Source organism: Terrapene carolina, unplaced genomic scaffold (assembly GCF_002925995.2).
Source record: "Terrapene carolina triunguis isolate 2854851 unplaced genomic scaffold, T_m_triunguis-2.0 Scaffold58, whole genome shotgun sequence".
In the NCBI taxonomy this organism is placed as follows: domain Eukaryota; kingdom Metazoa; phylum Chordata; order Testudines; family Emydidae; genus Terrapene; species Terrapene triunguis.
The window spans coordinates 2,262,699-2,290,260 of NW_020664409.1; the positions used below are offsets into that span (position 1 = coordinate 2,262,699).

The 27,562-nt window shown below is 39.6% G+C and overlaps 1 protein-coding gene across 1 annotated transcript in view; it reads right to left on the bottom strand.

The window, feature by feature from the left end:
- Positions 1 to 27,562, bottom strand: part of OFCC1 (orofacial cleft 1 candidate 1) — a gene marked incomplete at its 5' end in the record, with an annotated part of 249,367 nt that overhangs the window by 77,480 nt on the left and 144,325 nt on the right. The window contains 4 exons of the mRNA XM_026647306.1: positions 5,666 to 5,825; positions 16,953 to 17,116; positions 21,642 to 21,894; positions 24,545 to 24,763. Coding sequence (XP_026503091.1) covers positions 5,666 to 5,825; positions 16,953 to 17,116; positions 21,642 to 21,894; positions 24,545 to 24,763 — 796 coding nt within the window. The remainder of the gene's footprint in view (positions 1 to 5,665; positions 5,826 to 16,952; positions 17,117 to 21,641; positions 21,895 to 24,544; positions 24,764 to 27,562) is intronic.

A 27,562-nucleotide genomic window follows, 5' to 3' on the forward strand; every position in this document is an offset into this window, starting at 1 on the left:
GCTAAGACAAAGCCAACGTTCCTCCTTTCCCCCACAAAGCAGGCTCCAGTAGCAAGGGCAGGATTTTGCCCTTAACTATTAACAAGTAATTAATGCATTATTGAACAGGAATAAATAGATAGCAATTAAATAACAAGTATTAATGACTATTTATTAACATATTAATAGTTGGCCTGAGAGTAATAAATGCAAATTAGTGTAAAGTGCTACCAAAAATTGTGTTGATAATAGGCCCTCCAGTAATTTTGTGTGTTCAGGATAATTACAAATATATTTTCCTTTCAAAAACCTACTGCTGGGTAATTTTTTATGGTTTACTGTAATATCATTTTAGAATTAGAAATTTAGCCCTAGTCTAATTAAAATAAATTTTGCAGTGCATCAGGATTTATTTCAAGTATGAGCTTCACATTATCTTTTTGGATATAGGGCTTGCATTGTTCCAGAAACTCTCACGGTGTGCAGACATTTTGGGTTCACGTTGGCCATACATACTTTATTTCATCTTAATGGTTTCCTTGTAGGATTTTTGTGATTAAAGTTAACCTGTGGATAGTGTCCAGATCTTAACGTCAATGGATAAGGACCAAGCATGGTAAAATCACCAGATTCTATCCCCTTTACTCATGCTGAGCAGTACCTTACTCCACAAATAGTTCCACTGGTTTCAGTTTCAACATGACTCAAGCTGGTACAATTGGCCTCCTACGTGACTAAATAATAGTAATACCTCCCTCTTTGTATTGTTTTTCATCAGTAGATCTCAAAGTGCTTTACAAAGGAGGCCAGTACCATTATCCCCATTGTATAGATGGGGAAATTGAAGCACAGGGAGGTGAAATGACTTACCAAAGGTCATTCAGCAGGCCAGTGGCTAAGCTGGGAATAGGACCCACAGCTCCTGAGTCCCAGTCCAGTGCTCTAGTCACTAGGCTACATTGCCAGGCCTATTAGGGATCTGGCCACTATAACTCCAATTCAGAAAGTCATCACTGTTCAGCACATGCTTAAAGTAAATTATGTGTTTAAATGCTCTCCTAAATAGGGATGAATTTAAGCGCATGCTTAAATGCTTTCCTAAACCCTGATTGTCTCTGTCCTGACTTAGAAGGAGAAAATACCAGCTGACACACAGCTCTGAATTGTTATCTAACTTATCCTGGAAATTTGATGATGGAGTTTTACCTGATCTTCAGTACTTAATGTGACTCATCCACCAAAAGAAAAAGCCTAGGCTAAATCCATAATTCTGACCCCCTATTTAATTGATTTTATTAGCACTGAATCAATGTTCTATTTTTCTGTATTCAGCCTTAACTATGGCTCTGATCCTGCAATTTTATATGCCCAGAACACCCCTGCAACCATGCCAAGCTCAATGAACATAAATGAGCCTCCATGCAGATATAAGGGGTCTGCCTGCATAGATCAGATTGCAGGATCAGGGCCTAAGGCTCTTATTAATGCAGTTCTTACTCTACCACCACCACACATGCTTTTGTCTGTCTCTTTAAGGCGGTATTTTTACTTTTCTACAGCTTGCCTCATTAAATGCAATGTGAATTAGCTCACCAAAAATAATAAAGTAAATTTCTGAAATCAACTACCTGAGTCTTGAAGGCTTTCCCCACCCCCACTATGTTCCAAACTGTTACATAAATGTGATTGTGACCATGTAATCTGTATACCTGGAAATATTATTTCTTTTTGTTGTTAATGAAGGTCCTACGGCACAAATTTATTAAAGGTATACTTTTCTATGGGATAATAATTGGGTTGATAATATTAAACTCATAGGCTCATTTTTAATTGCAAGGGCAGATTATGAATACAGCTTCTAAAATGTATTTTAATGAAAAACACTACATCCTGACCTAATCATATCAACCTTATGCTATCTAATTAAGGATGCAAAAAATCATTAGAGTTGCAAAATATTAGTTCCAGCTCCATCAGGCTGCTAGCTGCCCCTTCATGAATATATATATTTTTTACTCTATGATAAATAGTTAATGAGGTAAAAATGACAAAATTTGCATGTAGGCAAATTAGTTTAATAGAGTGATGTCTTCTCTGACTACAGAAAGTGACCTTTTTCCTATCAAAAGAATGGTTAAAAATACTTTGAAATGATGGCATGACTGTCTTTCCAGAAATGACAAATCGCTTGTCTGAACAATATAAAAATTATAAAATGCAATAACCTTAAATTCTCATCATACTGTAAATGTGTCCTCTCCTGCTGCATTTATCAATTTAATAAAAGGAAATTAAGCATATTATAAAATATCCATTTATGGGGCAATTTTTAATCCAAAGAATAAAAATGAGAAGCACATGGTTAAAAGTCAGGAAATACTGCAAAGGCCTAGACCTAATTTTCTTTAAAAGGTTTGACTGAATATTTACTTGAACTGCTTCTATTTAATATAGCTATATATTTATATAGATATAGATATATGATTTGGCATTCTTGCACTATCATTTGCAAAACTGCTCACAGTCAACTTGGTATCTCATTTAAAAATGAACACATTAATATTGTACGCTATAAGGCCTGGTAGTGTGTCTTCCATACTGATTACTTTGAACAATTAAATAGAATGAAAAGAATGGGACAAGATAAATATCTTATGCAAATTCACAGCAGCAAAGGCACTTCAAGATCTGCAAAGCCAAGGATCAGATGAAAAATTGCAAACATAGGCCCTGATCCTGCAGTGAAATGCATTCAGGCAGGTCTGCATGATCATGTGGAGCCTGACTTCAGGGAGTTAACTGTGTATTTCTAGAGGTTTCCTATCAAACAACACCAACATTATAAACACTAGATTTGCCCAAGATCTAGCCATTTAACAAAATCTTTGCACCATTACAAATAACAATCAAACTAACATAATTAACAAACAAAAGAAAACACAGGTCTCTAAAGGGTATCACTTACTCAATAGTATTAATATGTTGCATATGTAGCTTAGGAGTTTGGGTTCAGGAAAGAAGTGGTAGTATTCTGCTCTTAAATCTTACTCATGATGAGTTTGACCCTGAGCCCTCTGAAATCAATGCTAGAGTTCCTGTTCACTTTGTTGGTGCAGAATTAGGCACTATTCCCACAGGCCCATCACTTCCCCCACCCACCGTCCCAGCTATTTCCCCACTATCCCTATCTGGTCATAGCAACTGGCTGATTTCTTATAAGTGTCACTGAATTCAATGTGACTCTGCAAGACACATGGATCTACACTAGCAGATCGCATGCAAAATAAGGGCATTTTAAGAGGCTCAGGAAGGTGGACATTGGCGCTGTGCAAGCAGCGGGGACTCTGGGACTATGCATGGTGGGAGGGGAACCACTGGGACTCCACCCAGGTGCAAGGGCACTCGCCAATGGATGCCAAAGTGGAAATTTTGATGATTGTGGTAATATGATTTATGGTATAACATTTTCTGCTCATTACGTGGTTGCATTTTAGCATTGTGACATGATTTGCATACGAGATTATCCTTGCAAATTAACTGCTGATGAGTGCTACATCTGCTTGGATAAAGAAACTCCTATCTTAAAACCAATCCAGCTGCTACCACAAAGGACTTACTTGCTGAACTGGGAAACAACTTTTCTTATAAACTACATTCATTTTTAAAAAGTGCAGGGCTCTGAAACATTAAAGGATCAGGGCTGTATACTGCAAGACTGCCATGGTGAACATGCAAAATTCTACACCATAAGCAAAACTTCTATGATATATTTAAAAAATATTTCTAAGTGTCTGATTTCTTTCAGTAGTTTTATCATGTAAAAAGTATTACATTTAACACCTGCCACTTATATTTCAAGATTTCTTCTACCCAATATCAGACCACTTGTAACTGTACAAGTATTTTTTTTCCCTTTTTTCTATTTATCTTTTTCTATTCTCTCCTCTATTTCCCTTCCTTTTCCCTCCGAGCCCTTTCCATGCTATTGCAAACAACAGTAAGCTGAATAATATCATTATAGAGCAGTAAGTCCTTAAAAAGAGAAAGGCTGTTTGCAGTTGCCTAGTCTACCATATTTTTCCTTATGGCAGTTGTTGCTCGGGCTTATGAGATGAGTTTGTTTGGCCTCATTTTTTTTTTATGTACCAGACGGAACTGAAAACAAAGAACAGTTTATTTTGCTTTGACCCAGTGTAAGTTATTTTAAAAATTAAACTTGCTTTTTCACACTAACAAGAAACTAATGTTATCAGTATAAAATATAGGAATGTCTTAGTCAGATTTCTGTGGTTTGGAGTTTTATACTTTAAACTCTCCTCCTTCTCCCATCCCCACAAATGAGGTTAAGTACTCTGCACTTCAGGAAAAGCTAAACTTACTGAGTATCTGTTTTGTTCATTCAATCAGCACATTCACCTTTTTATTTCCCCTTTCAGGGTCCAAACTGTCATCAAGAAAGAAACTGGAAAATAATTACAGCTGTGCCACATGATTATAGCAGTGACAACTGAAGCTATATATTGATATAAACTGCTGATCTCTCAATTGCAGCTATAGAGACTGGCAACACTTGCAGACCCCAGTTTAAAATCATCAGTTTCAGTATATTAAAAATAATAAAAATCAAAGGAGACTCCACACCCATTTCTGAGTATACAGATGTAACTGACTAATGTATTTCATATCTGTAACTGACTAGTTATATCTGCTGCAATAAAAAAGATACTGCACAAAGAGTTGTCAATCGTTTCCAACCATGGGCATAGAGGGGTTCATGAATTTGTAAATTTGTCCCTGGTTAATCTGCACTTTAATAATCGCTCATTAACTGTACTGTAAATAATAGCTTAGAAAGTCAATGATTACAGCTTAATGCTTGGGAGTGAGGGAGAAAGACATGGATACATAGTGGTACACTGATGTTATTGTTGTTATTTATTTGCATTGCGGTAGTACCTAGGAGCCCCAGTCATGTACCAGGACCCCCCATTGTGCTAGGCGCTGTACAACACAGAACAAAAAAATGGTTCCTGCCCCAAATAACTTACAATCTAAGTATAAGACAAGACATAACAGGTTTGGGGGTTAGGAGCAGAAAGGCAATATGAATCCTCCAGTCTCGTCACCCAAAGTAGGGTAACTTCAAGCTCAGCCTACCTAATCCCTGCCCCCCTCCCTTCATGTAGCTCCTGACATGGGCTTCTGTGGAATCCCGGGAAGGACAGGGAGGAAACAGAAGTTTGGCTGTCACTGGCAGTGACTCACTGAGATGCAAGGTCACTTCCACTAGACTCCCTGTGACCCTACTTGCAGTAGTGCTCTAGGAGTGTCTCTCACATTTAGCTCATCAAGTTGCTGAACTGGGAAACAACTTTTCTTATAAGCTACAAAAGTGCAGGGCTCTGTAACATTACTGGGAGTCTGCAGATGGCATGAGTGCAAATGGCCTTTCTAGTTTTGTCTCTCCGAATGTGGTGAATTCAGATCTTGGAAAGATGCTCATTGGCATCTGTCGTTTTAAAATTCATTTAAAATTCATAGAACTGGTAAAGTTTGTTCTGCCTGAAGCTCTCTAAGAATCATTTTATGTGACTCTGTCTTCCTACTGGTTGCACTCATGCAAACAAAGCATTATTTTGGGCCAACACATTACAAGCTCTTTTCATAGATTCTCACTGCTACTCACCTTTCGTCTTTCACCATTGATGCCTCTCCATTGTTCAGCCTTTTTCATGATGTAGCTCAATTCCTGATTAGAGATTTCTAGGTCTAATGGAACGAAGAATGTGCCTTCATCACTGTGAGTGCGTTTAAATACATCTAATAACCAACCTTCATTGTGCAGCCTAAGGAGAGAAAAACATTTTTGTGCTGGTTGAAGTGGTTGTTAATGCAAATAAATACGATTTGCTTTTTTTATATTCTTTCTGTGTCTAACTTTTGGTCTTCCCTCCATTTCTCTAGTATCTACCAACCCAGTAGCCAGCTTGTTTCCCAGAATATCATGAGCATATTCTTTAGCACTCATCCATAAGAAATCTTCTGAAAATGGTGTAACAGCCAAAACATATCACTTATTCTTAAATATAGATTCATTCTGTTTAATTAACCATGGACATGGGATCCCAAATAAAGCCCTGATCCTGCAAAGATTTCTACACATGCTTAATTTTACAAACTGTGATTAGTCCCACTGATTTCATGCAGGGCAGAAGTCTGTGTATCACCAGAACCCAATAATGGCCAAATCACATCATATAAAACAAGAGATGAACCATTTCCCCCCAAAACAGAAAACCTACACAACCCAACCTTTCTCTGATGTTTTAAAAAATTCATTTGGTTTGTTTGTTTTTGTTCACTTTTCCATGTCGTGTGTGTGATGGTCGGGATCAGAAGAAGGATGGGACAGTAAAATACTATACCATAAAAACGGCTAGTCTAATGGTATTTCTTATATAGGAGAAACCAAAAATTATTGTAAATCTTTTGAGAAAGCCTCATGTAACTTCTCTGCCTTAGGTGTAGAACTACACTTCAAAACATGGCAGTTTAATTCAAACTGAAATTTGGCTCCTGCTAATCCCAAATTCATTTCAAAACCAGAGTCCCACAATAGATAAGACAATGTATAGTAACAGGACCCTAGTCTTGGATTCCTGAATTGATATGTTTCCCCCTTTACATGCTTCTGAAAGTTAATATGCTTCAATTAAGTTTATTCGAGTTCAGTCCAGCTGCCCATTCCAGCCTTTCCACCTTCCCTACATAGTCACAAAGATGCAGGGCAGTGGCCAGCTGGACTGGATTTGCTGCGGGTTTCCCTAGGTTACACCCTCCTCCCAACCAAAAGCCCAGCTTTGTGTGAGGCTGTGCCATTGGTCATTCCTCTGGCTCTAAGGCACCCTCTTATTGGTGAGGAGAGAGGCAGCTTCCATCCTGGCACTGCCTTTTTAAGATGGGAGAGGAGCAAAAGGCCATTCAGCCTCTCATTTTGCTTCAGCAAGGTTTTTTCTCCCACCCCACCATAAAATGGTGCTAGTGTTTAACAAATGGCTGATACCTATCCTAGGGATATTTTGTTGGTGTATAATTGCTTATTATATCTGTTGTTATAATGCAGGGGTCGGCAACCTTTCAGAAGTGATGTGCCGAGTCTTCATTTATTCACTCTAATTTAAGGTTTCGCATGCCAGTAATACATTTTAACGTTTTTAGAAGGTCTCTTTCTATAAGTCTATAATATATAACTAAGCTATTGTTGTATGTAAAGTAAATAAGGTTTTCAAAATGTTTAAGAAGCTTCATTTAAAATTAAATTAAAATGCAGAGCCCCCCGGACCGGTGACCAGGACCCGGGCAGTGTGAATACCACTGAAAATCAGCTCGCGTGCCACTTTCGGCACGTGTGCCATAGGTTGCCTACCCTTGTTATAATGACTAGCTATTGTGGTTTCTTTTCTATTCAGCCAAGTCAGAATCACATTTAGGTTTCCAAATGCTTCATTGTGTTTTGTCTCAATATTGACGGTGGATGCAGTGTTTTCAGGGGACTACACGTATTTGGTTGTTTGGGCTGGGACGGTAGATAGGGACCAGTATCTCTCTCCCACTACAGTGGCATTCAGAGGGACTCATCAGCACAGGCTGCCACTAAAGTCTATCACAGAGGGGCTGGGCTCGGAGCTGGGGGTCAGGGCTGCTGGGGGATGGAGTCGGGGGGTGTCCGGCTCAGAGGGGCTGGGCTCGGAGCTGGGGGTCAGGGCTGGGGGGGGATGGGGTTGGGGGATGCCTGGCTCAGAGGGGCTGGGCTCGGAGCTGTGGGTCAGGGGTGTGGTTGGGGGATGGGGTCAGGGGGGTGCCCGGCTCAGAGGGACTTACCATGCTGCTTACCCCCTCTCCCAGAGCCTCAGCGATCCGCGTCCAGGAGCTCCTGCTGCTCGGCCCGCCGGAGCTCACAGCCCTGCCCCTTTACCACGCGGCTCCGAGCGGGAGGACCTCAGGCCCCGCCCGAGCCATGCCACTGCAGCCCTGTCCAGGGCTGCTCCTGGACGCCGCGCGCTGAGGTGCCGGGGGATGGGGGAAGGTGAGGGCGGAGGCAGGGGGGAGCCTCCAACATTCTCGTGGGGGCCCGTGTGGGGCCCGGGGCTTGGGGCAAATTGCCCCACTTGCCCCCCACTCTGGGCAGCCCTGTCCTTTGATAGAGTAGCTGTTTTGCTGTTGGTATCTGCCAGTCTGTACAAAAAGCATTTCTTGGGGGTCAGGCCAGGCAGCTACAGCCACCCTTCGATGCAGAGACTATGTTAATTCCTCTCTTATTTTGATTTCATTTTTTGTCTGTTTATTTAACAAAGTTACCATCATTAATTGCATCTAGCTTGTGAAATATATTTTTGGTGATCCCCTCAAAAGAAGAGATTAAGGGTTGATGTGAGTGAGGTGTATTTAATGTTAAGGAATATAGACAAATTGGCTATGTGGAATATTGGACTAGGCTCAAAAACAAGGGGTATAATTGGTGCTAAGAAACAATGGAATATTAAGGTATTTCAAAATACATTTCTATAAGCAGAAAATAATTAATACACTATGTCAAATAGATTCCCAAGTGGTACAATCTATTCAAATGAACATATTCAAAACAGAATAATTTCATAATTGATTCCTGTGCCTAGATCAGATGTTTCACTGACAACAATGGAAATTTTGTGCAAAGGTCTGACAGACTATGGACTGCCTTGTAACTCTTACATATATTATATTGCACTCAGATGAAAAAAAATACTAGCCAAGTAGATGGACCTCGTTGCTTTTCTTCATCCTGAAACATCAGGAAGTGAACCACTGGCTAGGTAACTGGTGGAGGGTGAAGGGTTTGGGTTTTATGAAACATTGAACCACCTTCTGTGGGAAGAGGGATATGGCCTCCATCTCAGTAGAAGGGAAACCAATCTCCTCAGGGACAGGCTGGCTAGACTAGTCAGGATGGCGTTAATCTCATGTTAAAAAGGGAAGGTAAGAAAAGGGAAGATATGAGCACCCAGCACAAACTTGAGTGTTGAGAACAAAGTTAATCAAGGAACCAAATGGACCTGAGGAGACGAAGTTATTGAATTGTCTATACATCACTGCCAGGAACCTGGGTAACAAACAAGAGGAATTGTTATGATCATTTATGAGCACAAATTCGATCTCATTGGTATTACTGAAGCTGGTGGGATGAGTCACATGACTGGAATGCTAAAATCAATGGTTATAACTAGGGCCCTACCAAATTCACAGTCCACTTTGGTCAATTTCACGATCATAGGAATTTAAAAATCATAAATTTCATGATTTCAGCTATTTAAATCTGAAATTTCACAGTGTTGTAATTGTAGGGGTCCTGACGCAAAAAGGAGTTCGGGGGACAGGGAAGGATCACAAGGTTATTGTAGTGTGAGTTGCGGTACTGCTACCCTTACTTTTGCACTGCTGCAGGCAATGGCACTGCCTTCAGAGCTAGGCAGCTGGAGAGTGGTGGCTGCTGGCCGGAAGCCCAGCTCCGAAGACAGAGCTGCCGTTAGCAGCAGCGCAGAAGTAAGGATGGCGTGGTATGGTATTGCCACCCTTACTTCTGCGATGCTGTTGATGAGGTGCTGCCTTCAAAGCTGGGTGCCTGGCCAACAGCCACTGCTCTCTGGCCTCCCAGCTCTGAAGGCAGAAATAAGGGTGGAAATACCACAACCCCACTAAAATAACCTTGCGACCCCCGCCCCTGCAACTCCCTTTTGGGTCAGGACCCCCAATTTGACAAATGCTGGTCTCCCCTGTGAAATCTGTGTAGTATAGGGTAAAGGCACTCAAAAGACCAGATTTGGCGGGGGAAGACCAGATTTGATGGTCCGTGATGCATTTTTTGTGGGCGTGAATTTGCTAGGGCCTTAGTTATAACCTCTTTAGGAAGGATCAAGTGGGCAAAAGGGGAAGAGGAGTGGAACTCTGTCAAAAATAGCATAACCAATGTCCATGTCATTGATAACTTAGAAGAAAATGATATTGAAAATGTATGGCTAAATATCCTAACAGATAAAGTACAAGATGGAGTATTAGTTGGTGCAGACCACCAAATCACACTAGAAAAGAGAATGAATGCTTCCTTATGTGTCTATATATAATGTGTAGGAAAAAAAGCTGTGTGATCATAGTGGACTTCAATTTGAATGGCATATGCTGGAGGTCTTGTGCTGCCAATGCTAAAACATTCTTGGAATTTCTAAACATTATAGATGACAATTTCTTAACTCAAAAAGTGTTTCAGCCAACATGGGAAAATTCTTTATTAGACCTTGTCTTAACAGGTAAAGAGGAACTGATCACCAAACTAAAAATTAATCATAGATTAGGCACAAATGATCATAACTTGATCACATTTATAATGTACAAGCAGAATAAAGTCCAGACCAGAAATACACATACTTAGTGCTTTAATATGGCCAATTCCACAAAGCTGAAAACAATTATGAGCCAAATCAGCTGGGAGGAAAAATTTACTCAGAAAAATGTGAATGATAATTGGGAATCATTTAAGAACACCTTACTAGATGCACAAAAAGCCACAATCAGGAAAGAAGGCCATACTGATTTAAAAATGACCTGGTTTAGAGGGGAAGTGAAGGCAGCTATAAACGATTTTAAAAATAATATACAAGTGGAAGAAAGAGTAAATTGATAGTAATGAATATAAATCAGAAGTTAGGAATTGTAGAAAATTGATAAGAGAAACAAAATGACACAAGGAGAACTCTATGGCCACCAGAGTTGAGGAAAATAAGCAGCAGTTTTAAAAATATATTAGGAACAAAATGAATCCTTACAATGCATTGGTCCATTACTAGATGGAAATGGTCAAATTATCAATAATAACACAGAAAGGGCAGAAGTGTTCAATAAATATTTCTGTTCTGCATTTGGGGGGAAAACAGACGATATAGTCCCACCATACGGAGGATGTTGAACAGAAGCTATTTAAGTTAGATATTTATAAATCAGAGGTTCAGATAACTTGCATCTGAGAGCTTTAAAAGAGCTGCCTAAGGAGCTTGCTGGAATATTAATGTTGATTTCAATAAATCTTGGAGTATTGGGGAAGTTCCAGAAGACTGGAAGACAGCCAATGTTGTGCCAATTTTTAAAAAACGGTAAACAGGATGACCTGGGTAACTATAGGACTGTCAGCCGAACATCGATCCCGGGCAAGATAATGGAGCAGCTGATATGGGACTCGATTAATAAAGAATTAAAGGAGGGAAATGTAATTAATGCCAGTCATCATGGGTTTATGGAAAATAGATCATGTCAAACTAACTTGATATCTTTTTTTTTTAATGAGATTACAACTTTGGTTGATAAAAGTAATAGTGTTGACATAATCTACTTAGACTTCTGTAAGGCGTTTGACTTGATACTGCATGACATTTTGATTAAAAAACAAGAACTAATGGCACACATTAAATGGGTTAAAAATTGGCTAATTGATAGGCCTCAAAATGTAATTGTAATGAGAAATCTTCATCGAGCGGGTGTGTTTCCAGTGGGGTCCCGCAGGGATCTGTTCTTGGTCTTATGTTATTTAAAATTTTTATTAATGACCTGGAACAAAACATAAAATTATCACTGATAAAGTTTACAGATAATGCAAAAATTAGGAGTGGTAAATTATGAAAAGGACAGGTGACTTAGTAAACTGCATGCAAGCAAACAATATACATTTTAATGCTGCTAAATGCAAATATATCTATCTGGGAACAAAGAACGTAGGCCATATTTACAGGATGGGGGCTCTATCCTGGGAATCCATGACTCTGAAAAAGATTTGGCGTCATGGTGGATAATCAGCTGAACATGAGCTTCGACTGTGACACTGTGGCCAAAAGAGCTAATGCGATACTGGGATGTATAAAAAGGGGAATCTCTAGTGTGAACAGAGAGGTTATTTTACCTCTATTTGTGGCCCTTGTATGACCACAGCTAGAATACTGTGTCCAGTTCTGTTGTCCACAACTCGAAAAGGATATAGATAAATTGGAGAGAGTTCAGAGAAGAGCCACACGAATGATTAAAGGATTAGAAAACATGCCTTATAATGATGGATTCAAAGAGCTCAATCTATTTATCTTAACAAAGAGAAGGTTAAGGGGTGACTTGATTACAGTCTATAAATATCAACATGGGGAACAAATATTTAATAATGGGCCCTTCAGTCTAGTACAGAAAAGAATAACATGATCCACTACCTGAAGTTGAAACCACACAAATTCAGATGGGAAATAAGGTGTACATTTTTAACAGTGAGAGTAATTAACCACTGGAACAATTTATCAAAGGTCATGGTAGATTCTCCATTACTGACAATTTTAAAATCAAGATTGGATAGTTTTTTCTAAAAGATACATTCTATAATTATTTTTGGGAAGTCCTAGGGCCTGTGTTATACAGGTCAGACTAGATGATAACAATGATCCCTTCTGGCCTTGGAACCTATGAATCTCCTCTGTATATAGCTATTCTTTGAAAGTCCAGGTCAGTGATTTAGATGATTTGCCACTTCTCTTGCTAAACAAGAGCTAGACCTTGCTATTCACTTCAGCTTGTTTAATGTAACATTCTTTTTCAAAATGATGTGAAATTTAATGCAGTTAAATTACTGTCATTTTGCTGCCATAAACATTTTCTATATGAAGATTTTAAGCACAAGATTATCAGCTATATAATTAACTTTGAATTAATTAGGAATCATTAAGCCTCTCTCTTCTAGTTTCTTTTTCTTTTGCCCGAAAATGCCCTGCCTTCTCCAATCATAATGCTGTATTTTCCTTTCTTTTGTGTGAAAGAAAAATTATTAAAACATTTCTCCCTGATATTTTAACACAGCTTCTGGAAACATGTCAATAGCAAAATCTCTTCCTAATGCTAATTGGGGGGAGTGGGAAGGGGGGGAGAAAATCTGAAGAGGTTACCTAAAGAAAAAAGATGAAATGAAGTAATACAATAGAAAACCTCACAAGCTAATTTCTTTTTAAAAAGAAAGCTCATAATATATTAAAGTTACTTTTTCTGACAGGCCACTTTAAATACATACTGGCCAGGCTAGTGTAATATCAAGAGAGGGAGGTGAACTACACTTGAGTCAGTAAATACTGAGATCATTGTCACAATATATTTTCAGTACAATTAAAATGAAAGAGTTAAAGCCAGTCAACGTGTTAGTAGACAAAAAGCTCCCCTGAAGGTAATGAAAAGATGCGCACACTATGCCACAGACTCCTATGACAATCAACAAGTTTGTTACATTATTTAGATTGGGAGCTTTTGGGGGCAGGGACTGTCCTTTTGATTCTGTGTTTGTACAGTGCCTAGCACAATAGGGTTCTGGTCCCTGACTGGGGCTGCTGGGCACTACCACAATACAAATAATAGTAGTAATAGTAATAATGCTTTCTACCCACGCCTCATGCCCTGACAGCTTGCTTCATAGCTGTTCATCTGATGCCGCTACTCATTGGCTATAAGTGGCAACTGGGGCTCCGGTGCTTCTCCTATATGGGAGATTTAATTGTGGTTCTGAATACTGATGGATACACTGGCCTCACACCTTCATGTCCTTAGATAAACTGTAACTTAAAGGACTCTTTTTAATGGTAACATGAACATGAATGCTAACTGAAACTGACCAATGCAATCAAGTCTATGTTCCAAGGGCCAAATTCTGGCCTTTGAATAGGTTGTACCAACATATTAGAGAGAAGGATTTGTCCCTAAGTGTCTGTATTGGCCCACATTTTAAAAGAACGGTGCAATGATTGCCCCTGTGAAAATGTATGTTCACCCATTGAGCCGAACAGACCCATATTTGAATGCAAAAATAGGCATTTGTACAGGCCACTCAGGAACCTGCATACACCAAGGGATATTTAAGTCACAATTGCCTTATTTAAAACATGAAATGTGAAATTTTGGTGGCTTACCCAGTGTATTCCCTTTTGCAAATGCATGCCATTATATTTATATTCTGTAAACCCAATTAACATATTAGCTCAGATATATTTTCCTCAGAGGAATTCAAAATGGTCTTAGTTCCATCAAGTTCAATACTTACACTGTTTAAACAATTCTGTTAAAATTCATGTATGTTCTGTGTACCATGATTTTGCCATTGAGGAAAGCACTTTGAAGATCATATGCAGCATAACAAGTTTTATTATCCTTCCTTTGCTTTATTATTGTGTTATGAATAATTTTAAAAATATGTTATCCAAAGAAGCTTTTTTTTTCCAGTTAAGTTTTCCCCTCCCGTTTATTGGAAAACATTATGGGAAGATTGATCCAGAAGGGAAAGAATCTTTGATGATCTTGCACCTGTTCCCCAGACAATGAAGATGTTCATAATATTCTCATAAAAACCTGCCTTACAAATGTTTTAATTTAAATTAATTTTCCTGAGTAATAAACGACAGCAGCTAAAACTTATGAAGCTATTCAAAACTATTAAGTCAATGATTAAGAAGGCATTAACATCTCAAAAACTAATTAACTAGACTACCAGTACATTGGAGTTGTGTACAGCTTCCAGGAATGTAGAAGCTTTGAAATACTTTGCAGAAATTTAGATTGCCATTTATCTTGTTCTGTCTGCTACAATGGAGTTTCTGGAAAGAGGTAGACAGAGGAATGGCTAGGTCAGACGCAGACAGTATACTGATCATTCTGATTCTTAAAACTGCTAGGATTTCGTGCCTTCATCCACAGCATTTATGTGTATGTGCCATCATCCGATGTATATCACTGAAAATTTTTATTGCTATATATAGAGAGAGTTGCTCAGAAACATGGGCGGCAGGTATCATAGGCCAGGGCAGGCTAAGCCTCCCCTAACCCAGGCTGTGTCCCTGCCCATGTTGCATCCTGAGGCCCCACCCTCCCTCTCTACCTGAAGCCAGTAGGATGCTGGGGAATTAGCTCCAGTCATGCGCCCTGAGCTCAGGCCTGCCAGCGGCCCAGGGCAGTGGTGGGGCCAACCAGTGTGTTTGGGGGTGGGGGGGGGTGTCGGGCCAGCCGGTGAGGCGGGGGGTGTTGGGCCAGTCGGCCCGACGCTTGGGGGCTGGTGGCTCGGCCTGACGCTGGGGCCAGCCCAGTGTTCAGAGGGGCCGAATGGGGTGGACAGGCTGGGGCTCCTCCAGCCATAGGGGGAAGACTCGGGGTCTAGGAGGGGCAGGCAAGGGCAGGCTAGCCTCCCCAAAGGGGGGTTTCACCTGCCTCCCATACTCAGAAACAAAAAAGAAAATCATTCAGCCCAACAAGTAAACCAAAACCTGCTTCCTTTGAAGTAGGGCCAGTGGTGAAAGGGGGAAAGTCCCAGCAGCAAGGGAGGGAGAAACTCACTAAGGGACCACAGGAAGCTCCTCTCCCCATGAGTCTCTGGCACTCATTGGAGGAGGAGGGTGCTGATTGGCCAGCATTTCCCAGCTCCTAGGATTTAATCTGGCGTGGAGGCCACATGGAACTTCTTTTAGATCCGTTCCAGCCGCCCACCCTATCCACCTTAATTAGGAAAGGAAACTCGGCCTGACACATGCTGCAGGTCTATTCGATCACCCATTTAGGGGTTGGGAAGAATTTTTTTCTCCCTTGGGCAAATTGGTGGCGGAGCAGGGAGGTTTTTTGCCTTCCTTGCAGCACCTTCAAACTACAGTGGGTTAAGTAGGAATGCGTTTAGAACCTAATGGAGGTACTGGGTAGAGTGGTTTATTTGTTGCAACTTGCATCTGGTTTCCCGTGCTGTTAAGAGAATAAAATGAGCAGTTCCCAGAGGTAAGAGACCTGGGATTTTGGTGATGGGCCTTGGGCTCATGAGATAGACTTGCAGGCCAAGTTCAGAACTTGTGGCCCCCGTGGGATGAGGTCCCCACCCTTCTGCATCCTCTGTCCCCCTGGCAGGTAGGCTGTGGAGAGCCTACTTTGCGTTATGGATTATATGGTAAGAAACCCTGTAACCATTGCGCTAGTTACAGGTTATATGGTAAGGAGCCCTGTAACCTCTGCACTGGAACCAGTTAAACACCTGGTGTAGGAAAGTATGGGTGATGGGCAGGTAGTGTCCCCTCCTCTGTGTTAAAGTTTAATAAAAGTTGCTGCCTGCTTCTTAATTCCATGCATGTGTCTGTCCTCATTTTCCTGCTGTGTCCACATCAATGATGCTTGTAATGATACCTGCCAGAAAGATGGCAGGAATAGTGGCTGAAGAACAATCATGCTGGAGATGAGTGGAGACCATTTACATTTATAATGCACAAAACCATGGCCAGACTAGCTGGAGCAAGATGATCCAGGCAAGATGATCCAGGCAATGGGCCAGACTAGCCAGAGCAAGATGATCCAGGCAATGGGCCAGATCCAGGCAATGGGCCAGATACTGATTTCATGATCTTGTGCTGGCCTGGGGCTGCAATAACCCTAGGCAAAACATAGAGCAGCCAAGGATCAGGGAGAACACTGTGTACTCTACCCTACCCTTTGCTTTCTTGGCTTGCCCCATCCCTGACACACTCCCTACCTGGAAGTCCAAAGGTAAAATCTTCAAAAGCATCTCAATAGGACTTCGAAAGTCAAGGCAAGTTAGGCTTAACTTAGATGCTTTAGAAAAATTTAACCCCAAATCAAGTAACTTTACATCATAAGTTACTTAATGTCTCCCTGCTGAGGAATGTGATGGGCTTCTAGTTCTCTATCTCATTGTCTTCCTTTGAGCACCCGTGCTATGGAAGTTGTGCTGGAGTCAACCCCTGATTGTCTGTGACCAGGTGGAACCGCTACATATGATCACATATTATTATATGCCTGTTCTGACATCACCTAACATCTTATAGGATGAGATACCAGTGGAACATGAAGACTTAAGCATAGAAATGACATTGGTAAAAGTAAGAAGGGCTTACCTTAGACAGTAGAGGGACAATACCGTAGATGAAATAATGAACAAAATTGTGTAAAGCATCATAGTAATCAGTGCGCCAGGAATTCCCGATTGCTCTGTTCTTGAGAAGAGCCAGTAGAGCTTTGCAGCATCAGCAATGGGCTTCTCTGCTCTATAGGTAAGTCGCTGACATGGAAAAAGAAAAATAATCTAAGTAAGAAAATGGAAAACTCAGTGAATCCATTCATATGACTCATTCATATAAACCCCTACACGCAGAAGAATGAACACGTCTTTAAAATAAGGATTTTAATTTAATTTTCAGGGTACATAACTCAAAATCTCTTATGTAGAATTAAAAAAGAATTACCAGTACATGGTTGGCTAACTTGTATTCTCTATTTCTTTGCTTGTTTTAATGCAGCCAAAATCTAGCCTTCGACAGGTAATTCATGGAGCAAAACCCATGCTTTACTTGTAAAGTACCAGATGTGGATTTAATGAACTCATCGCAGGAAAAAAATTAAGATGAGTATGGAGGAGATCCACCGTATTTTCAAGACATAACGAGTTTAATTTCTGCAATGAATAATATTAAAAAAACTTATGCAGTAACTTTTCAAGAATACTGAATGGGCATAAGACCCTTGTGACAGGACATGATTCCAAAGAGGTGAGTCTAATATTGACCTATATTACAAGAAAAAACACTGGTCCCTACCAGATACAGCAAGTAGTCTGTATATCATTTTGAGAGTGCACGCTTTTGAGACTGGCTTGCCTCCAGTCTCATTTTCAAATCAAGTCATCATTGGTTGCTACATTTCGAAAACAAAGGTAAATTGTATGAAGTGCCAGACTGAAGTATCAGAATGTGCATGTCTTGCTAGCTGTCACCTAGCACAGCTTCTCTAAACAATACCATCAGTCAAAGAGGGAGGTAGATTCACAGAGCTTCACTGAGACCCAATGAGGTGGGAAAAACAGAGGAAGCAACTACAATTAGATCAACAGCAGTCGACAGCAGGGGTTTGCAAAGCTTTTTGCCCAAAGGGGTTGACCCTATTCAGTCCAAATAGACAAATTCCTAAGATCCCCTTATGAAGCAATATGTGAAATTATGTACATGCATTACTATGTCTGCATGAAATCCCTTAGCGAGAAAATGGAAGCTACCATATTTCCAATAACCAAAAAACAGAATTTGGGAAACCATGACAGTCAGTGTTTAATTGCAGAACTGACACACAGGCAATTTATTTTATGCCATGGACCCCTTATTTAGTAATTTCTTTGAGGGAAGATATTCAGAAACAGTGAAACCAAAATCACCTAATAACTTTGGCTTTCCTGACACTTATATGTCTCCCAAGACTGAAGTACCTGAGAACACCTCTAACTGTATACATTGATAACTGCAGTTACTATTGTTAACAGTTGTTCATGAAAAGCAAAGATATAACAAAAGCTGTCTGACTATTACACTGTATTATATTATTAACAGTAATGAAAATTCAACTCGTTTGTATAAAACTAAACCTTGATAAGGACGTGAAGCCATGATCATTCAGCTGACAATAAAAGGTACCAAAATCTTTAGCATAGGGAAGGAGATGCAAACGGGATCATATTTGCATAGATTAAAATTTGTCATTTTATTGGGATTAAGCTGATTTGCGCACTTCAGTGACAATTCACAAAGATGTTTTGTATCAATGTGTTACATTATACTTTTGATAAAACAAGGGGGAAATTTCCAAAACCGTTAGTGAATTTTTTGCCTGTTTTTCAACTCTCTCTAATTGTAATGAACATACTAAGGTATTGATGTACTACTGTCATCTGCTGGATAGAATCAAATCTGCTCATCTGTGTATCATAGGCCTTATATTGCTACCAGCTAAAGGAAATCCTCCTTTCCATCAGTTCTTTGATGTGTGATATAGTGACAAAAGTCCTAGATGGCCATGTTGAATCATATTATTGCCTGTCAAAAGGACACTTGGAACAGCTTCCAATAAAAGGTATGGCATTTACATTTCCTTTACCTTCCAGTAATGTTACTTTGTTACCTTTAGGATGCAACAGCCTGCTCCCCCTGAGACAAGTGGCCTGCTCTGTGGGTTGACCCCAAGGCTAGTTGGAACCATACTCCCACCTCTCCTCCTTACTGCCTTTGGTGTGTATGTACACCCTGGGGGTTCGCTGCCATTACATCAAGACCTGCATGGGCCATACAAAGAATGGGCTCCTTGCACTTTTCCCCTGTTCTCGCCCCCCACCAAATCACGAACTGCATTATCTCAAATCTACTGAATTCTTGAATGGCCTGATCCAAGAAATTCTTACTACTGACCAGTACTTGTTATGGTTTTCCATGGTAGTAGTCATGATAGTAAGCACTATATCTATGCATAGTACTCATATGGCCTGGCCCCTGATCACTATACTATCTGAGCACCTCATCGTCTTTAATATATTTATCCTCATGATTCCCCTGTGAGGTAAGGAAGAGCTTTTGTCCTCTTCTTACAGATGGGGAATTAAAGAACCAAGTAGCTAAATGACTTGTCCAAGGTCACACAGGAAGCCTGTGGTAGAGCAAGGACTTGAACCCAGTTCTCTGAAGCCCTGGCTAGGGCCCTAACCACTGGAACATCTATCCACACTGCCCAGTAGCATATGGTTGCAGAATCAGGGTTTAATTGCACATCTAACATCCTCTCTTAACTGTGGCTTTTTAAAAAATAACTCAAAATCTTATACTGTCAACTATTGTGGAGTTTTCCTTTAATAATAATAAACAAATATATTAGTAAACAAGAAACCCTCATCTCCAGGGCTATCAATTGGTTATCTTTCATAAGCACGAAATCTATTTAGAATATTAAAAGATACTATAACATTAAAGCGACTCAGGTTACATTGCCACAATATAACACTTTGAAAATGCTTGATCTCAGATAAATTGATTGGCAAGTAAATGTGAAATAGTGCCAGAGGGAATACAAATTTATGGGTTCCTCGTGAAGATAATCCTGGTAGATAATATTGCCAAATTTTCAGTATGAAGTACAGCGAGAAATATGTATTCAGAACTTCTCACTTGGAGTCTGATCTATATTATAATGAAAAACTTAATTACATTATCCATATTTCAAGTTTCTCTCTGACCAGCAGCAGGAGCCCTGGTGTTTTGGTTGACATCTATTGTTAACTAATCCAGTCTGGCTAGGACCAAAGCTGCTCCACTGAAGTCAATGGCAAAACTCCCATTGGCTACTAGAGGAGGAATATCGGGCCTTTTTAAGGAAGAAAGGTTGGCTATGGCTATACAAAAAAAGAAAATGCCAAATTAACATTATTATTAATATTACAGACCCTGATTCAAAAGTCTGTTCCTATTCAACAAAACACTTAGGTATGTGCTTAACGTTCGCTGAGTGCCTAACTTCCATTAACTTCCATGGGAAGCATGTGCTTAAAGGTTTTGCTGAATTGGGGCCACAAAAAGTAACTTGAGCCAGTGGGAATCACAGATGTGCAGCACCTCTGAAAATCAGGCCATTTTTTTCTTTTGGAGGTTAATTTTTAGCATGAAATTTTGAAAATGTGGGCTTATGTCCGGAGGTAGCCTCTCACCATAAGGCTAGCCAACCTCCCCTTGTGTTCAGGTTGTACTAAAAGCATTAGTTTACCTGGCTCCTAAATACATGTGCTAGGGGAGGGGAAGAGATTCTCCTTATAAATTTTCCTTAATACAAGCCTGAGTACAACAAGGCAGACTTAAGCTGTCATTCTAAATTTTCTGTGTACATTCGGTATAGAAAAAGAGCCTTCTCCGAAGTATTGCTAATTCCAAAATTGAGAAAGCATCCCCTTCCTTCCCAGTGAAGAATTGCCACATCAGGGAAATCACAATTAGAACTGAGCTCTGTCCATATTTTATACTATTCACAAAAAGACAGAGACATCTCAGTGTAACTCCAGTACATTGCTACATACTAAAATACAGCTTATTAGCTAAACCATCTCCATGATAGCGCAAATTAAACTTCCCACAAACCAGTATTTTCATAGACAGTACTACAAGGGAAAGAAACATTTAAATAGGATGTTTTCAAGAGGCAGCATCGTCTAGTGGTTAGAAATCTAGGGTGGTAGAAGTCAGGAGACTTAGTTCCCTCCCTCATAGTGGATTTCAGAATAACCTGGGAAAAGAAATTTAAGCCTCAATGCCCCCATCTAAATTGGACTTTTCTAAAACACTTTGAAATCCTCAAAAGAGGCCACCAAAATTATTTTAAATGTTAGACTTTTAAGTGAAAAGGAGAACAGGATTCTATTTTCATTAGATTTTAATATCTGTTTCATTGCTTAGAAAAATATGAAATACTTGTAATTAGGACCACTCATTAACACATCTCATATATCATCTATAGCAATCCTTTCCAAAGCAGATGCAATCATTCCAGCACTAGACTCTTTATTTTATCCATATGTTTGTTAGTACAGTACTCTTAATTTTACACAGAAACAACAGAGGGTATCCATCAGATGAGAATGCTGTTACTAAAAAAGTAATAACAAAATTATTGCATTATTTTTAACTTTCATATGCCGTTGCCAGGGGTGGAATTTCACATCATTCACTGAATAAAATAATCTTCTACGCCAAGGACTCATGTCCAAGTTATTTTAAGTGACTTACCCCCAGGAATGCATCCACTACAAACACTGCCAAGGGGTCTAGCACTGTCCAGAGTCCCATAGCCATGATAAACTTTGACAAGAAGGAAGGGAATGAGTCAAACAGTTGCTGACAGCCCCATCTGATCAGAACCATAAGAAGCATCACTGCGTTCAAGGTTAGAGGTCCCACCACAACCATGGCCAACTCTTCTCTGGTAAGCAGCAAAGAATTCTGATAGCAGAGTTCCACAGTGTGAGGGAAGAGCTGGAACCTGGAAATAAGCAAAGCAAAAATGCATTGGTGAGGTGACCTGTATAGCTGGATATACCATGCTAAACATTAAAAAATAATTAATTTGCATAATAATTGCCCATGTAACTGTTAGGTCCCCAGAATAACCATGATCCAGTGTATGATAACAATAGTACCCACTGTTTGAGTGTCCTTAGGCTAAATTCCTAACTTGGCCCAAATCCCATACCATATGCAAAGAAAATGGACTATCTGACCACACAGTGTGGTGAAGCTACCCAGGAAAGTAATATTTCTCCATATCCCATATCCCCAATTCACTTTCAGGCAAGCCGAGGTGTACAGGTCTTTGGAAGTGGTCAGGACAGGCTGAGGGGATGTATTAGCTACTGCAGCCAGCCCTCCTCCCTCCCACACACACTATCAGTCAGATGGACCACTATGAGCACAATCCACAGACCCAACCCTCTCTTAGAAAAACATAAGCAGTCCCCCAAACAGACAGGTATGTGATGTCACAAAACCTACAGCTTCCTGAACCAGTACAGAGGTGCCAACTAAAAGTGTGCCACCATGCTCAATAGTGTTTTGAGAAGCCCGCACTTCTGTTAAAGGCAATGAACAGACACAATCTTGCTCACTGCAGAAGACACACCCTGACAATCTCTTATGTATTGTTGATTACGTAAGTGTGCTGAGATTCAAGCCAACATTTTCGAACTAGGGTGCCTAATGTTATGCTCCTGCATCCAAGTTAGGCACATAAAAAAGGAGCTGAGTCCCTGGGGTTACCACTGACTTCGTAGGGATAAGTGGGTTCTCAGCTCTTCTGAAATATAGCCTCTTGTATTCAGGTGCCTAAATATAGCTTATGGGGCCTAACTTTGGGCACCCTGGTTTTAAAATGTTGGCATTAATCTGGGTGGCTGACTGATATAGTTGTGAGATTGTTTGTATGGGTATGACTGGCCCCTACAACCAGCTGTCAATTTCTGTTTCCTCCTTTGTCTCATTGACCAGGACCTTCAGCTGATGTGTGAGCAGCACTACTGACTACATGTCTGCTAACTGGCCTCCCTAGGTCACCATTGCATCCAAGCAGCTACTGAAATCTCCCCCATCTTCAGTGAGGAAATGAGGATAGAGTCAAAGGGAACTGTGATTTGTAGTAGACCTAAGAGACTTCCACCACCACCCCAGCAATACCAAATGTTGGCCAGAACCCTCCTAGGTCCCATGATCAGATTTATTCCAGGAACTGGCCACATTATTGTCTCCTAGCTCATCAAACCAGGCCTTCATGGTGCTGTGAGGAAGAAGAAAAATCCTCAATACAGTCTTGCCCTGTAGGAAAATTACTTCCCGACCCCCTAGACAGTTGATCCGGATAGATCCACAGCAAACATGAAGGCTTCATTTTCCACCCACAGGAATCAATAACATACAGGGAACCTGCATGAGCACTGCTGCTGTCATCTAGTCTATCCCTTGCCAGTGCAGAGTTGTTCCCCCTAAATTTTCTGGAAAGAAACAAATATTGTAATAGATTTCAGAGTAGCAGCCGTGTTAGTCTGTATCAGCAAAAAGAACGAGGAGTACTTGTGGCACCTTAGAGACTAACACATTTATTTGAGCATAAGCTTTCGTGGGCTAAAACCCACTTCATTGGATGCATTTTCCACTGCATGCATCTGATGAAGTGGGTTTTAGCCCACAAAAGCTTATGCTCAAATAAATGTGTTAGTCTCTAAGGTGCCACAAGTACTCCTCGTTCCTTTTGCAAATATTGTAATAGTTCTCCTGGAAATCTCTGAAGAACGTTTTATTTACTGGACTTAAAATTAAACATATCAACTGGGTAATATTTTCACACCCGTGTTTATATTTGTACTTAATTTATCAAAAGCAATGGAAATTCCACCTGGGACAGCCTGAATGTCGTTTGGATCCTCTTTAACTGACCTCCCTACATATATACTCATTTCTCTCATAACCCACATTCCGTAAAATTATTTTTTAAAATAAATATTTATCTCTCTGTCTACCTACAGCCTCAGCGGAATCACTTTTACTGAGCTCACGTTTTTCCAAAGGATAGTGGCATAGAAGACTGCCTTTGTTAAAGTTAGGTTATTCGAATTCATTCATTTCACAGAAGCAGCATTCTTTGCTCCTCTCAGTAAAGGGGCTGTATCAAACTTAGATTACTTGAAAAATATTCTATGCATAAGGTACTTTAATACAATCAAATTGTGAATACAATACTTCTCAGTTTTTTCTTTTGTGTTTTTTTTTTAATCCAAAATGATAAATGTTTCTTACAATAAAATATTGTATATAAAAGTATATAGTGGGTGGCAGGGGGATATATATACACAAGCACACACATAATGTACAATATTTATAAAGCCCCAACAATTTTGTCTTTCCTTTTAGAATCACTTGCACTATTAGGGCATGATCTCATTAGAGATTCACCCAAACTAGACCTCATATCCTCACCCCCCTGAACTTCTTGGAAGTTCAGAGCTGGATTTGGATCCAAACTTTGAAGCACAGGCCTGATCTGCCAATTCTTATCTTAATGTGAAGGGAGTTTCTTGTTTAAATCCCATGCATTTAGTTGTTGGTATAAATATCTAACAGTAAGAGAAGGAAATGGAACTTACTTTGCAACAGGAACTGAGATGGCTTGAAGAACGAGCCATTGACTACAATAATGCAGATAAAGCCGCACAAACCAGAGTAAAACTACCAGCAGCATAATGAACCAGAAGTCCCAAGAGCGCCATTGCGCCAATCCCAGTTCTGAAAAGACTCCATACACCCCGAAATGGAAATGCTCAATGATTCTTCTGGACACTCTCACTTCAACGGCAGAATGGCAACTGGAAATGCACAGAAGCAAAACAAACCAGAGTCATTCTAGGATGCATAATGAATAACTGTTCATGAAAGGTGGATACAGTAGAAACCTGCTGTATGGATAAATTTGGGCAACCACACTTTTATCATTACTTTTGACTGATCACTACATCTAGATCCATAAAATAATGCACTTGCCATATCGGATATACATATATACAAAAAACAAAGGAAAAATTTTACTCTGTGTTGTACATTCACACTGTGAAATTTCTCTTACACACACAACAGGGAAACATAGGCTCAGAGAGGTCACAGATGGAAAAAATATTTTATGTCATCTGCGCCATCCCCCGCAAATGCAAGATATATTCCCTCAGAGAGATAATGGATCAGATATTAAACTGCCACACCAGCTTTAATCAAGCCAGTATTTTGATTTTATTTTTTATTCCTCATAATTTTGCAGGAGAAGCAGGCATTTTAGTAAAAGCAAACACACTTAAAAATGCTGCAATAGGAGCCAAAATTCATTTCAGAGAGAGAGAGACCTTGGAAAGTTTTTCTTAATTAGAAGTTCATTTCACATAATTAAAGTTCAGATGTAATCTGCATAATGGGATTGATGTTATCCATTCAAAATCATATTACCAGTTTTTTTAACAAAAACAAAAAAATAAATAAAGCAATTTTCTCTAGCCTTTTGCTTTTGCTTTTCTTCGCTTACTAATTACTCTCCACGAATTAATTATCAATAATTTCCCTTCTGATAAATTGATACCAGAACTGTCATACATATTTATTTCAATTTAATAAGTGAAGTTTAGTGTTCGGGGTAAGAAAGTGCTGGCTGGTGCTTCAGTCTAAAAATTTCGATAATTTAATGGACTAACAGTCCTTTTGAAACTAGCTGTCATGTGAAAGAGAAAACAGAAAGTAAGTTATACTATATAATACTCTACTAGTCAATGTGGTGTGATCTGCCCTTTAGTTAATTACTATGACTCTTCAAAGGAAAAAAAGAAAGAAATCAGAAGCGTAGATGCAGGCTTGGCATTATGTTTTCAAGAAACTGGAAAATCTCAGCTGATTCAAAACTGAAAAGACAGTCGCTTCTTTGACCTTTTGAAACTTCTAACTGCTATGCTTATCTCCATTGATTTAAATGACTAAGCAGCTCAGATGCACAGCTCCAGAACCAAGTATGAGGTCATTATGCTCTTACCATCAATTGTATTGATGTAGTCCTTCAAAAGTTCAAAAACATAAAGATCTTTTTGTGGAATAAAATATGCTGGGCTTTTTTTAAGTCTATCATATGACTGGAGAACGAGTAACAGCAATAGTTGCACTGTGCACTTTTATCTTCTCTTTAAAGTTTTTTACTGCTATTTTATTTGACGTGCCCTCTTCTCCGTATGGACTACAATCACAATTAGAAATGGGAAAAACCGCAAAAGATTTTGAATTTGGTTTTGATTTGAATAGGCACCTAAACTGAAGATATTCTTCCACACCTACCCAGGCATCCTGAGTCTGCAAAGTATAGCTAATAATCTTATGAAAACAGATTTTCTCATGATATTTTGGTTCCTTCTTTTTCTGATCAGGCAGGAAATACTTCAATTGCAATTCTGTCATGGTAAGCCTGTTTGGAAACAGAAGTATAAAATAATGGCCAACATTTCTAAAAGGTTCAGCTCAGATTTGGTTCCAGAAATGGGCTGAGGCTTGAGGATTGGGTGGATTTTCTATATTTTTTGCACTGGTGGGTCACTCATCCCTAAATAAAATCCAAATCAAACCTTGAGAAGCAATAGTCATATTTCACAGGAAAATTAATTCCTTAAATTGACATGGCCTCCATCTCTCAGTTGCATAATCCTTCTCTTGCTCACCTTTAAAATAATATTTTTAATTGTTTCAGCATTGTACAGTTTCATTAGCACCATTTCAGCTTTCTTCTGTTCTCTTGCTTGGTTATATATGAATGGCATGACCATCCAAAGACAAAAAGTGGCCTCTGACACTGCCCATGTTATATGTACCACAGAAATCGATTTATGGGTTATAAGGAAAGCTATAATGAGCACACATCACTAAAAATTCACAGAGAGGCAAAGGGTAGCTGTTAGGGTCACACATGCAATTCCTACATGGCTGGTAGTTTGACCTACCAGGGCTTCTGAAGGTTTTGGCCATTTAGTAAGCACAAGTGCAGACCACTCTCAAAATTTGCACAACATTCTATGCTACAGATCTGTATTTACCACACCACTAATTGGAGTCAAATTATGAACCCCTACCTCATACTGCTGACCACTTACTCACACAAATAGCTTACAGACCTATTCATGTGAATAAGTGCTCATCAGTATAAGTAATGGATTCACAATCTAGCTCTCAGTGAGAAAGAAAGAAAGAAAGAAGTCACAATTATGTCAGTTAGATCAGACACATGATTGACTTTGAAATTATATAAAAAAAACCATTATATTTTATGTGCTCTAAAATCTGAAGGCTATATTATACCACACTTTAGGCAGCACTTTACAACTTGAGTAGTCCCATTGAAATCGAGGAATAAGGTACTCTTTAAGGAGAGCAAGGGTGCAGAATCTGTCCCATGGTTTTTATAGATAGATAGATAGAATTTACTGTATATGAAGAATGATATATTGACAGCTAAATTCAAAGTAATTTTCTGATCTTCCATTGAATAATCAGAAGCATTTCAAGCTTTCAGTTCTGCGCTACCAACGTCACAAATCCATGTCCTGGAAGGATCACCTCTAGGGGGAAATATGCAATCTTCATGTCCA